Source organism: Meleagris gallopavo, chromosome 2, assembly GCF_905368555.1.
Source record: "Meleagris gallopavo chromosome 2, MGAL_WU_HG_1.1, whole genome shotgun sequence".
Classification (NCBI taxonomy): domain Eukaryota; kingdom Metazoa; phylum Chordata; class Aves; order Galliformes; family Phasianidae; genus Meleagris; species Meleagris gallopavo.
Genome location: NC_139405.1, coordinates 38,075,369 through 38,089,143, shown reverse-complemented (window position 1 = coordinate 38,089,143; position 13,775 = coordinate 38,075,369). Strand labels below are relative to the sequence as shown.

General features: G+C 34.8%; 1 protein-coding gene across 2 annotated transcripts in view; it reads left to right on the top strand.

The window, feature by feature from the left end:
* The window catches only part of MAP3K21 (mitogen-activated protein kinase kinase kinase 21), a 40,721-nt gene extending 31,299 nt beyond the window's left edge, over nt 1-9,422 (top strand). The window contains exons 6-11 of one of the 2 annotated variants that reach the window (XM_085219721.1): nt 989-1,111; nt 3,665-3,781; nt 4,328-4,478; nt 5,298-5,392; nt 7,098-7,883; nt 8,861-9,422. In XM_085219721.1, the coding sequence (XP_085075847.1) occupies nt 989-1,111; nt 3,665-3,781; nt 4,328-4,478; nt 5,298-5,392; nt 7,098-7,883; nt 8,861-9,285 (1,697 nt within the window). In that variant the 3' untranslated portion in view covers nt 9,286-9,422. The remainder of the gene's footprint in view (nt 1-988; nt 1,112-3,664; nt 3,782-4,327; nt 4,479-5,297; nt 5,393-7,097; nt 7,884-8,860) is intronic. The other variant, XM_085219722.1, reaches the window with a different exon arrangement.
* The last annotated feature ends 4,353 nt before the right edge of the window (nt 9,423-13,775 follow it).

The following is a 13,775-nucleotide window of genomic DNA, read 5'->3' as shown; positions in this document are numbered from 1 at the left end:
ATGTCACTAGGCAAACTCAAGACTATGCCCATGATTTGCAAGCCTTCACCATTGTTAGTAGTACCCTTGTCAGCTGGATCCTTCCAGTACTTTCTGAGTCTGTTAATTTATTACTAATGCCCCATGTACCTAATGCTACATTAACTCAGTGTGGACTGAACTGTAGTTGTCTGGTAGCTGGGAAGAGACAAAGAATGCACGAATATTTAGGCATATTTCACTAATGCTGAAAGCACTGTCCCGTTTCACTTGCTCTAAAAATTATAATAAAAGAATTACTACAAACCCCCCAGAAAGGCATGTGATCCTGCTCAAAGTTTTAGGTATTGATTTAAGCTGAATCGCAAGCTTAAGCTTAATATTTGTTTCTTTTTTCCTGATTCTGCCCATATCTTATTTGAAAAAGTTTTATCTGGAATACTGCTTAGCTCTTTGTTGTCAAGAATCAACATGAACTTGAGACAGTTCTGTTGTAAGAAAAACATTCAATCTAATTGCACTGTTGATACGAATTAAAGCAGGGCGTATGATCAAACTTAATTTCATTACATTTTTTTCCTTTCCAATATGTTTTATAACTTTGGAAATATTGGTAATTCTATATTTTGGTGTCATCAATTTCCAGCAAATTTGATGTATATGACCTCTTTAATGCAATGTATTTGTTTAGCTTTTGTGACAACAAAAACTTTTGAATAACAGCTTGTGATCTGGATATGTCTCAGTTTTGAATCCATCTGGATGTAGCTCCTTTTGTTGGTGTTACTGCAAACCTATTGTACAGAGTGTGTGAGGGTGTGAAACAATACCTGTTTGAAAAGAAGATCTAATTTGTTGCATTAAGGATCAGAATTTGTCAGTATATTTAGTATGAGCATCTCTTGTGTTATCAAATGTAACTCATTATGTAATTTTAATTGATAGTACAACAGTACAATCTACTGAACATTATTTAGAACATTAATTTTTTTTTAATTATTTCTAATAGATTTCCAGCACAAAATAACAGTGCAGGCATCTCCTAATCTGGATAAAAGGAGGAGTTTAAACAGTAACAGTTCTAGTCCATCAAGTAGCCCCACAATAATTCCTCGTCTTCGAGCCATACAGTGTAAGTCTCCAACATTTGATTGTTTATCTAGTCAATAAAGAATGTTTTTTTATACTCTCACTGAAACACATTGTCTGAAACTGATAATACTACCAGACTTCTGTTCATCAGGTCCCTTTACTTGTTCTAACTTCTGCAAGTTGTTGTTTGATGGGAAAGAAAATCTTGCTAAAATGCTAATTTTCAGCAACTCAGAATGGCTATGGATGTTTTGAATCATATATTTTGTTAATAACTTAAGGAACTCATTTGCATGTAGACATAGATAAAACACAAACAATCAAAAATTACAATGGCAAAATGGTAAAACATGCTTCAAATGCTATTCAGGATGGAAAATGAATTTTTATTAAGTTTACTACAATTGCTAAATGAAATCAGTAGTTTAAAAATAAAATATTCAGAGAATAAAGCAATTTCATAAGCTGGAAAAGCTGATTAATCAACCAGTAACTGCGCTTGCTCAGCAAAAAAAGAAAAGTAAACTGTAAGCAAACATAAAAACAGAAGAAAATAAAGATGAAATCTTACACCTTATAGAAACAAAAATAAAAATAATGGTTCTTGTGCTTGACAATCTAATTATTCTCTGTATAGTGGTGACAGAAGGAAGATGTGTTTATGCTAGTATAGTGGAGGTAGCAGTTATGAATGTGGAAGGAAACCTGTCATGTTTTTATAGTAAAGCCCACCTTTATATTTGAGATGACTATAGATGGGGTAAATTCTTATGTGATTCACTGCCTGCTTTTATACTGCTTAAACTGTTGTGCAGAGTAGATTATCTGGTTGCCTATATTTAAAGTGAAATGTTACACGAGATAGAAAAGCCTCAAGTTTCTCTCTATTTAATATCAGTAGAACACTTTCCAACTGGTTGTTTATGGATAGGGACTAACTATTGTTGCCATAGGAGTTTCCTCTGAAGGAAAGTACTTCAGAATCTGTATCAGATATGCATATGGAGGAGGAGAAATCAACATGCATACTGATTTTGTTTTTTCCTGCATGCTATTCTGTAGCTAGTTTACAGGTTTCTGTTTCATTTTTTGAACTTACTTGAAACTCCAAAACTTGGATAGAAACCAGATCTCTCTTTTTTGTAAATATCTCTGCTTTATGAAGACCTTTTTATTAACTATTCCTTAAAGGTGAAGCGCTGCCTTTTCCAGTTGAGTAAATACCAGAATTGTTGTTGCCAGAACTCACACAGTTCACTGGGTAAATAATGGTACTCCCCATATGTTGTGTGTAACAGAGAGAGATGGACCAACTCCGTCTTGCTTTTCTTAAAGAAAATTTGAGATTGAAGGCAAATTCTTTGAGGAAAGCCGTGGTGAGCTATTTTTTGTGGAGTTCTTAAATCTTTCTTACTGCAGAAAGTACAGACAGGTTTTCCCATGTGAAATATCATGACTACATATAGACAAGACTGTCCTGTTTTCTTTTCATTTTCCTGGTTCTATATAGAAGTGCTTGGAAGTGCAGTAAATTCCTGGTATTGGCACAATTCTGAAAACTTGAGGTTTTTCATTTTCTGTGTTTTTTTTTTTTTTTTTTGGTAGTGGGTTTTGCTGGGTTTTTTTTGTTGTTGTTTTGTTTTGTTTTGTTTTTTTGTAATTCCTAGTTTGTGTAAATTACAGCAGTGCCAGTCTAAATCTTTGCGTAAGTGTTCAGTGTTGCTGGAGACTTTTTGTTCTCTGAGCAGGCGTTTGTTTTTGTAGGATTAGAGAATAAAGGATGACATAAAGACTCTCCTTTAAAAGAAGCACTTTACTGGTTTTGATTTTAGATCCCTAAGCATATCACATCTATCAGGAATATCTAAGTGAAACAATTTAGCTTCCACACCCATCTGCACCTGTGCAAAATAAATTCTTTCCCACAATAATGTTTTAACTTGATTTCACTTCTAAGTATCTTTGTTTCAAGAAGACTTATTTGAACAGAGGTGATTTGAGCAGGCATTTCTAACAGTTGGTTGCTTGATTGCTTTGCTTTGTCATCAACAATTCTAGCTTCATAATGTAAATGCTTTGTATTTTAAAATAAAAATTTAGTTAATTGTAAATCTTGTGGTTAAAATCAAGTTCAGCTACTTTAAAAGCTGTTTTAAGGAGAGGAAAAAAAATACATGTTCAGTAGTCCTGAAACTATGTTAGAAATAAGGGAGTTTAAAGAAGGCAGGTAGTTGGTTGTACTACACAAGCAGCTGTGTATGGTGAGGGAGGACAAGAGTGCAGTGGTTCAGCTGGCAAGAAAAAAAACTACCTCATTAATCATGCTGTTGTAACAAGCTAAGTTGTTTTTTTCTCATCTCCATCATAGCTGTAAGCGCGACTGGTTGCTGTCAAGTTACTTCTCCAGTTAGTACATACAGAAGTCTACTTGCCTGGGACTGATCCTAGAAAGAGGAACCTGTAAACCCTACAGTAAAAACCCTCTACGAAAAAATACTTAGAGCCTTTTTAGATTTGGGCTTTATGACCAGAAGAAGGGAAAAAGATTCCTTTCTGAAACCAGCTTGACTAAGATCTCTTAATTTTTCTTCAGTGATTCCCAGTACAGATACACACACAGCTAATGGCCGAAGAAACAGTGTATATGTGTACCAGCAAGATGTAGATATCACAAGTGAATATGAACTTCCCAGTGGGGTTATGAAAAAAGGCAAGATTTTATTATGTTTCAAAGGTGCTGGTTCTGTTTAATTTCACAGCTGACCTGAAGTGACGGACTAAGCATTTAATGAAGAACTGATGCTTTACACCCAAACAAATCATGCTTTTAATGAGAGAGAAAATATTAATCATTCTCACAATTGATATCAACTGAAACAATATTGCAATTGTTCCACAGAGTATATTTTCTTCACTGGAATTTAAGTGCTCAGTCTAATTCACTTGTCTAAATTACCTAAGTATAAGGTTCTCAGTTAAAGGGAGCAGATAATTTTGTTATTTTGCCTTTAATTTGGGTCTATTGTCAGATCATAAATTATTTTTCTTGCTTGCTCATCTTGTTGGTTCAGTGCAATTTGTGTGGTGTTTTCTGTGAAAGAGAAAGTCTCAAATTTTGTTTACTACTCTTTCTGTTACTGTATCAGAATGGCTTTGTGGTAGAGAAAGGCTGTCCGTCAATGTGAATAAATATATATATATTTATAGTATATATACTTACGTGAAGGTTTTTTGTGTTTTTAAATCCAATCTCCAGTAACTTCAGATGAAAGCAATAAAACTTGGGGAAGGAGCACAACTTACCACCAAGAAGAGTTTGAAGAAGTGAAGAAAAATTTTAAAAAGAGAGGTTGTACATGGGGACCAAGTTCAATTCAAACAAAGGATCGTGCAGATTGTAAGGACAAGTATGTCTACTGCATTTTGTTTGATAATACTGAGCATTCTTGGTAACTAAATCACTGTAGTAGGTATTCATTGTCTCCCTCTCTTGCCTTTCCTCAGACTGTCTTGGGGAACTGCAAGCACAGCCCTCAATAGTCTCTTCCAATGCAGTTACATAAGACTGACTGCATACGTGAAGCACAGTAATACCAGCAGCACCTTTCATATTAACCAGCACAAGATAAGAGGGTTCTGAGTATCAGTTGAGCACATTTTCTTTCAGGTTTTTTTTTCTGATTGCTGAAAATTGGAGGTTGGCTATTTTCTAATGAAAAAGATTCTCTTCCTTTTCTTCATATAACAACTTCAGCGTGTCCTTTTTCTTGTGTGTGTGTGTGTGTGTGTGTGTGTGTGTGTGTGTGTGAAGACATCTGTTCATTTGCCTGGTTGGTAAGCTAGTTTGGTTATTTTTGTTTCTTTGAAAATCACTGTTTGTGATTGTAATTTGTGATATTTGTGTCACTTCTTTGAGAATGCATCTGTTGTACCAGTTTTCGCTGACTTTTTTCGTTCTTCAGTAGTCAAGGTCCATTTTTCTTGACTTTTTTTTTTTCCTGAAACTTTCTTGTTAGTATAAATCCCTGATCCTAAGCTATATTATCAGTTTATAGTCTGAAGACTATATGCTATTTCTTACAAGCATTTTTTTAACTTTGAAAAGCTTTTCTGTTTTCAAGTTATATACTGTTTATAGTTTGAAGGGAAAATGCAGCATCTTTCTTTTTTAAGTGTATATAAGCACAGTATCATCTGAAATATCAAAGTACCTGTCATTGTTTCAGAATAAGACCCCTTTCAGATGGCAGCAACCCTTGGTCAACACTTGTAATGAAAAATCAGAAGGGTGTTCCTTTAGCTTCACTGTTTGTGGACCAAGGTAAGAGCTGTGTTTGAAAAAGTGGAAGTTACTACATGATGGTATTAAGTCTGTTCCAGTTTTATAAAGCACATTGAGTTCCTCAAATATTGTGCGCATTATTAAGAGTTCTAATGCTACAGATGCAACTCAAACTAAAAAAAAAAAAAAAAAAAAAAGTTGTTACACTAAGTGTAAAGTAATCTTTAGCTTTCTATTACTAGCAACTAACAAACAGACAGGTTGCTTGAGGTCTGCCATAAATGCAGATTTTTTCCATGTTTTTGAGTTGTCAGGCTGATCTGTACGTTAGGTCTGCAGTCACTGCTGTTTAGATTCTTCTGTAAATAAATACATTGACATTTAAATAGTCATTAATGACTTCTATTGTTAGTGACCTCTGTGTACTCAGTTTAAAAATGTAGTTAAAACCTGTAAGTCTTCATATTTTCCCAGGTCTTAGTTTCCTGATTTTTATTTTTATTTTTTTTTAGCAATATTTATTATTTAAATATTCAAGGGAAAAAAAAAAAAAGTTGATTTCAAATCTTTAAGTTAGTTAGGTGACATTTTGGGGTTTACAGGAAACCACGAGGAAAAAAATATATATATATTACATTGAAATACAGCAAACAAGATATTACATTTTATGTCCATTCCTACAATGTGCTTTAGCTATACAGTATTTATTATAATTTTCACATTTGTGTGTGCTTTCTGTATGAAGATAAGTGGGAAAAAATACTGCTATCAGGAAAAACAAAGCAAAAACAAAGAAAGAACTGTGGTATAACTTGTAGTCCAGTAGCTATAGATTTGTGTCAATTGCAAGAGAAAACAGTAAGCTGCTTGGATGTTGGTGTTTTTTTTTTCTTGGGGGGGGGAGAAGAAAAAAAGAATCACGTTTACTGATAGGACTATTAAGAAACAGACAGACAAACAATAGACAAAAACAAAAAAAACAGACTAAACAGAAAGCAATTCTGTAGGTTTACTAGCATGGACTAAACCCCTACATCTAGAGAAGGCTAAATAATTTCACATATTTCAAATATTTCCATGTTTATTCTATAGTGCTCAGTAGTTTACAATAGAATAAATCATGTGACCTATATGCACGTTCCTTTTTTTTTTTTTGTCATTAGGTGTGAAATGTCATATTTTCTCCTTACTTCAGACGTAATTAATTGGAAAAAAACTCTAGCAATTCGTTTGATTTTGGAGCACATCTTCATTGAAAGTGTTGCAAAGAATCTGTTCTGGATCTTCTCTGTCACTTTGTGTTTATTAAATCACTTAACTGTAAAGCATACATGGAAATATTTTTCATGTGGTCTAAAAAGCACTACCAAAAGCATGCAGAAGCAATATTCTGCTGAAGTTAGGAAGATCTATTTTTCCTTTCTAAAAACTAAGCTTATGCACTAAGATTCATTTGCAAGCTGCTTCTGCTAGAGTTTGTTTCTGAGTTACGCGAAGTGTGACATTTGTAGTGAAATAGTACTTCATATGTTCTAAAGACTAAATAGAAAACTTGAAAATGTTTAGGCTTAGAATGTGTTTCTGAAACTCAAAACGTGAGTCTCTCTGATATTCTGACTACATCTAAGGGGAGCATACAAATCTCAAGATTAATAACTGCAAGTAAGAGGAAATCCTGGTGTACATATGCAGATATGTGTAATAGTTGAATTGTAATTCTAAGGTACGTTGTCATTTTTTTCAGATGTGTGCACTGATAAGAGACTTCTCCCTGAAAGTTTGGACAGTAAAAGACCAAAGTCAATTAAGTTGCCAAGTCAGGCCTATATTAACCTACCTCTTTGGAAGGATGATCAAGGAGAGAATACAGTAGAACATGAGAGCTTTGAAGAAGGAACCTCTGCCAGTTCTACAAATAGTACTCCTCAAATGACACCTACAAACAGTCTGAGCAGAACACTGCAGAAGAAGAAGACTGATTCAGTTCTTTATGGATGTGCAGTCCTCCTTGCATCTGTTGCTCTGGGCTTGGATATTAGAGAGCTGAACAAATCACAAGGTCCAGATGAACTCTTGCCTAAAGATGAGAAGAAGAAACGTGATGGAATATTTCAGCGTGCTTCAAAATTTCGCAGGAGTGCTAGCCCTACAAGGCTGCAGTCCAAAAAAGAGGAAACAGGTATTCCATCCTTAAATCCAGCAGCAAGTACTGTGAATCTTCTCTCTATGCCCTCCATTTCCACAAAATGCCTTCTTCAGTCTGACAGTGAAGATGCGTTTGTAAGCAGCGTGCTTGGTGATTGTGATCCACGTAATTCTAATGATGACTTTTTATCTGAAACTTACGAAAATAAAAGAGAACAGAGAATACAGATGGTTCCCAATACAGTTTCTGCACGATTAAAAAATCAGCCTTTTAATCTGTGTCTGCAACAAGAGTCTCAGAAAGTTCCAAATGCTTCCTCAACAAAGTTAAGTGTGTTGGGTCATAGACGAACCTTATCAGATGGGAACAATTTTCACACCACAGGTAGGTGATTGAGAATTTAAAATGTAGGGGGATCATTAACTTCAGAAACAGAAAATGTAGGGAAACTAACCATTCACTAATGACTAGGTGTTTGTTATATGTTCAAGTGTTAGGTCAGCCTTCGTAAATGTATGCAGTTAAGCTTTAAGTGTCCAAACCCTGAGCTATCTGCACTTGGAAGAGTATCCTGTTACAGGGACGGTATTACTAAAATTCAAGTGGAACAGTTATTTCCTCAGGTATTGCAAAAACAGATTTCCCTAGCTTTTTTGTCAGCAATAATGTGCTTTTTGTGTGCAGAACTCATAACACTGAGAGAAATATATGCTTGTTTCACAGTCTGTATATGTGAGGAAATTAGCATCATTATAATACTGTATATTTTTAAGTTCAAGAGGGGAGAATCTAATATGACTTGATTTGCTTGTTTGACTTAGGAGTTATCACATTCTCCACAAATCTTTCAGTTGAGCTGTTGATTAAAAGAATTAAGCTAAAAATGACTTTAAATTTGGTTAAGGTGTAAGTGGATTTGTTCATAGTTAATGAAGTTTTGAAAAGAACAGAAGTTCTAAATTGCAGTACTGGTGTTCTATAGTGGCTTAAATGTAATATCCTTTATGGTACTCTGTGCATATGTAATTATTCATAGCAACCTGACAAATATTGATAGCTGTATTCCACTGTTAATATTCATCCAAGAACTGGATGATTAATGCTTTTTCTTGTTTCTAATAATGAAATAGAAATTGTTATAGTCTCTAACAGAAAGTATAGAAGAAAGATTTCATTGAGCACTGCTGATCCTTCTTTAGGAAATTCCCCACAAATGTATATGAAAGTCTTATTATTTTTTTTTTTTTAAGAAAAAAAATCATTAATGCTTGTGGTAACACAGTTTTGCAAATGGCAAAGGAATCAAGGAGCCACAGAGTTTAAATTCTTCTCTTGTTTGTCTGACCTTTTCATTCCGTCAGCTAATGGATTTGCTTCAACTGACGATGTCTCCAAGTTGCCTGTTCTTTCTGTTACTGGAACTCTACATTCTCCATCTCTTCAAAGAAGAAGCAACCACTGTGGTATTTCAACTGAAAAACAAAGAGCTATGAATATTATATCAAGGCCTCGACCTTCTTCCGTGAGAAGTAAAATTGATTCATGGCAGATTCTTCCGCATATTATAAAACCAAACTCTAAAGACTCCAAATGTTTAGAGGGCAGTACAGATCCAGATGTTCACCTCTTGCCAGACACTGAGGAAAGAACTAACTGCCACATGCCCTCATTACTTGATATTGATGTGGAAGGTCAAAATAGAGACTGTACTGTGCCTTTATGTCGAATGAAGAGCAAAACATGCCGGCCGTCTATATATGAACTGGAGAGAGAGTTTTTGTCTTGAGTGCCTTTCATTTTAAATATTTTCTTTTTAAAGGAGAACAAATATAAAATTCTTGTCCACCTAATGCTTTATGCTGCTGTTTTTTTGATGTACTGTAACAAATAGTACCAAAATTATTAAAGCGGGCAGCTAACTAAGGAAGTGTGATAGGTGCCTTTTTCAGATGGAATCCCAGCTAGTACTTCTAGAAGCACAATACTTCTTAAAGTTGCTGAGCATATTTTGAATGATTAAAATAACATTCCCATCTCCCTCTGCAGTGTTACATACATTTTCTATAAATTTGAATTATTTTTCTGGAAATTTAACTTTGCACATTGAAAAGCTGAAGGACATATAGTAACATTGTGTTCAGTCAAGAAGAGTTTAGCACAAGAAGGAGTTATCTGCAGCTAGCTTCTATATGCCTTGTAGAATTATGAAAGGGGTCAAGGGCTTAAGATGCCAGTATAGAAAACTGTTCACTCCCCATTAATGGCTGGTTACATTTTGGCATGTTATACTGAAATTGGTTAAGGACCAGCAGCTGCATTTGCAGTCTTTGCCCTTGGTGTTTGAGAGAACTTTCAACTGTGTGCATTAGTTTCTTCAGAAAGTTTTACTGCTTATGTAAACACTTGGGTTTCAGCCACTATATTGATCTGAGAAAGTAAACTTTAATATTTTGATTGGATTAAAGGTATTTGACATGCTTTCTAATGTGAAACAGCATTCCTTGTAGGTAGGGATACACTGGAATGTAAATATTTGTACTCTTAACTTTTTGAAGACTGCAGTGTTTGCACTGAAAAGAATATTCTTGGCTTGAGATTTCTTTTTTTTTTTTTGTATGATGGAGAGGATTATGCCCTCTAGGCCCTCTTATTTTTTTTTAAAAACTCTGCTGCACTTTTTATTGAGAAAAGATTGGGATTAAGAATGACTGTTTTGGGGGGTTTAGGTGATTCAACAGTGCATTTTACTGCACACAAATTTTAGAGCAGCAAAAACTAAGCATTGACATTTTCATTATATAATTTCTGAAGCTTTTCTTCCTAAATTTACTACTGATAGCCCACTTAGAAATTAAAGGGCAAAGAGAAGTGCTTGACTGCTTTTCAGAGATACAACAGTTTCATAAAATTCCAAATAGTTAATTGTGGTGGGAGGCTTAACCTTGATTAAAAAATAAAAATAAAAAGCCTTAACAGTTTGTTTACAGTTTCACTAAGTGAATAAGTAAAACCAAGTTTACAGTCTCTTTTATTTGATGAAAGCATTTCTAGAACTAAAGGAACATCCCTTATATTCCAGTATTTGAATCCTTAATTTGCATACCTTTTGACAAATAGTCTTCATAAATAAAATTAGGTCACATTAGAGCAACATTACCATGTACTCCTCAGAGCAGTACTTTGCAGAGGCTTATGTTGTTTGTTCTGGGGTCCAAGCGTTCAAGAGTTAAATAGAATACACATTTACTTAAAAGCTTCAAAGCCAGGAGATTAAAGAAGGCTATTTTAAGGCTGGTATGCAGTAGGTCGGTTACTTTGAGAGTGGTAGGTAACTAAACATACAGAATCATGAAATTGAAATCACGTAGAGTGGAACACAGATAAATATCACTTCCCAGCTACCAAAGTGAAAGTAGAAAACGATTTCCTTCAAATAGTATTTTAATCGAAAGTGAAGACAAATAGATTAGTTGTCTATAAAACAACATGCCTGCATAGCAGATTACGTTTTGTTCACTCTTATTTCAGTAATCTTATTTCCTTGTCAACATTATTCAAGTTACGTGCTGTTCTTTGACTTTTCTTTAAATTCAGTTTCATCAGTACACTTCAGTAGATGAAGTCTATTCCAGTTTTGATAAAAAATGTTTTTGTAAAACAGTTGTGCAATGCACATGGATCAAATCTTGAATCTATTTTGCTAGTCCATTTATCTTCAGGGCATAATTAGAAACCTAGAACATTATGTGTATTTCAACTCCAATCAATTACTCTGATGCAACACTGAGAGCAAAGGAGTTGATTGTATTACATGTTTCTAAAGAAAGTGTCTCTGTTGTGCTTTCTAAAGGAAAATCTCAGGTGCTGAACTAGTTTTGACTTATAAACTTCTGTACTTTAAAGGTTTATATCACTTGTGGAATTTTGCATCATTCATTTTGTAATCAGAGTCAGCTTAAAATGCTCTTTGTGGGCTGTATTGTTTTCACTTATCAGTGGCTTATCTCATTGTTAAACAAAGACTTCTATTTCTGTTTAGTGGATAATTTTGCTTGAGAACGGGTCATATTATGACCAGTCCAGTGTATTATAATTAATTTAGAAGCATGTATTCCAACTCTCAATCTGAGAGAGTTTAGGTAAGCCATCTTAATTATTTTTCTTTTGTGATGCAGTCTTTCTGAGCTTTAGTCTATAGAACTTTATTCTTGTTTTTCATAGTTTCATAGGCCAGTCTTCACTGAAACTAAAAAAGAAAAAGAAAAATATTGCAATCGTGGTTTTGCAGTCTCTGTTTTACTTGCCACCAGAGAAGCTTTTTATGAAGTTAGAGCTATCTGGTATGCTTTAAGTAATCTGTCTTGTTTGAAGTTATATTTATTTCAATGTAGGTTAATAGTCTGACCAAATAATAAATTATGTTGATTGTTTTAGCATAAAACTGAAGGTGCTCACACTACAAAGATTAAGATAAACACTTGACATGCTGTTTTACAAAACCTGATGATTTAAATGTTTTTATTTAAAAAATAAATGTTTTGTAGCTACCGTATTGCAAAGTGACCTGCATTTTCTTGCAAAAGTTATATTAATTGTATCTTAACTTTTACAAATGGGTTCTCAAGGGAATAGCCAGGAACTATAGACTACTGCCAGCCTATTTTGGAACATTAGAGTGCAATTTTAATTTAAGATTAATTATCCAGCTTGGCAGGTGAATGTTCTTGTTATTCCTTGTATTTGATGTGGGCAGAAACACATAGTGTGAGCTTTTTCTTTCTTTTCTGTGAGCGTATATATTTTGGGGCTATTATAATGGTAGCTGTGTATTATAGAGTTGCTAGAGCAGTATTTAAATTCTGTAAAAGAAGTTTGCACCTGATTGAGCATCAAAAATACAGGTAAAGATTTATTTGTGTGGTTGTTGTTAAGACAAACGGAGCAATGATTTTTCCTGTAATATTTTCTGTGACCTTCTTTTGTGAGCTTCCCTTTTCCATTCTCCACATTACATCATGGGCTTTTTAGCCCACCTTTGGGTAGGGAGGTGAGGAAGTATGTTTGCACAGCAACAATATAATGAAGTCTCTGGTGGTGCAGTGAAATTCAAAGCTGTGAGCCCAATCTTATAAAGACATCCACGTGTGAAGATTTCAGTGAGGCTGATGAGGTAACATGCATTTCATGTAGCCAGTGAGTGTCAGTATTGAGCCTCGATATGAGTATTTATAAGCCAAGCTGCACAGGCAATTTATATTGTAGTCAATGTTGTAATGATTTGCAGATAAGTGTATGATAATGAAAAAGGTTCCATTACTCATTAGCCACCTCCCTTGTTAGTATGACCAACCACGTTACTACACTGCAGGCAGCATGAGACTTTCTCTGGTACATTTTTTGATGTATGTGTAAGGTACTTACGGTTTTGCAGCATTAGATATTCAAACTTAAGGCCACTGAGTCCTTGCAAGAATATAACAGATGTCTTTCTGGTTGTAAATAAAAATGAGCAAATCAAACTCAATATTGCTAGAAATCCAGTAAATTGATAGAATAGCTTTTTTCATACAATTTCTGGATATCCTGAGTTTGGTGGACACTCAAAGATCATTGAGCTCAATTCCTCGCTTTACACACCACTACCCAAAATCCAAACCATGTGCCTGAGAGTGTTGTCCAAACTTCTTGAACTCTGGCATCTTGGGGCCGTGACCACCGCCTGTTCCAGGGCCTGAACAGTGCCTTAACCAAGTGTTTTGTTCTAATAAGCTGGAGAACAAATGCACAGAGATTTGCAAGTAGGATGGATTTCCTTTATTTCACGTACAGAATTGTTTAGGTTGGTAGAGATAATGTAACACCTTCCATTGTACAAGCAGGATCAGCATTTTGTACAGGACCATGTCCAGGCAAACAGATGGGGACTTCACAATCTCTCTTCTGTGCCAGTGTTTGATTGCCTTCACTGTAGAAATGTTTTCTCATGGTCACGGTGGAGCCTCCTCCAGGCTGGACAGATGGAGCTCTCTAAGCCTTTCCTCATGAAAGAAGTGATCAAGTCTCAGATATCTTCATGGCCCTATACTGGATTTGCTCTGGTAAGCCTATATTTGTCTGTCTTGTAAAGCAGAGTCAGAACTGGATGCTTGGGACCATTGAGGAAACAGAAATGACTATTCATTTCTTTCACTGTTCTGCAAAATTTTTATGTCAGATAGGAGTAGGCAGTAGTAGTTTATGAAGCTTTTTTTACTCTGTACTACCTTCCAGATTGAA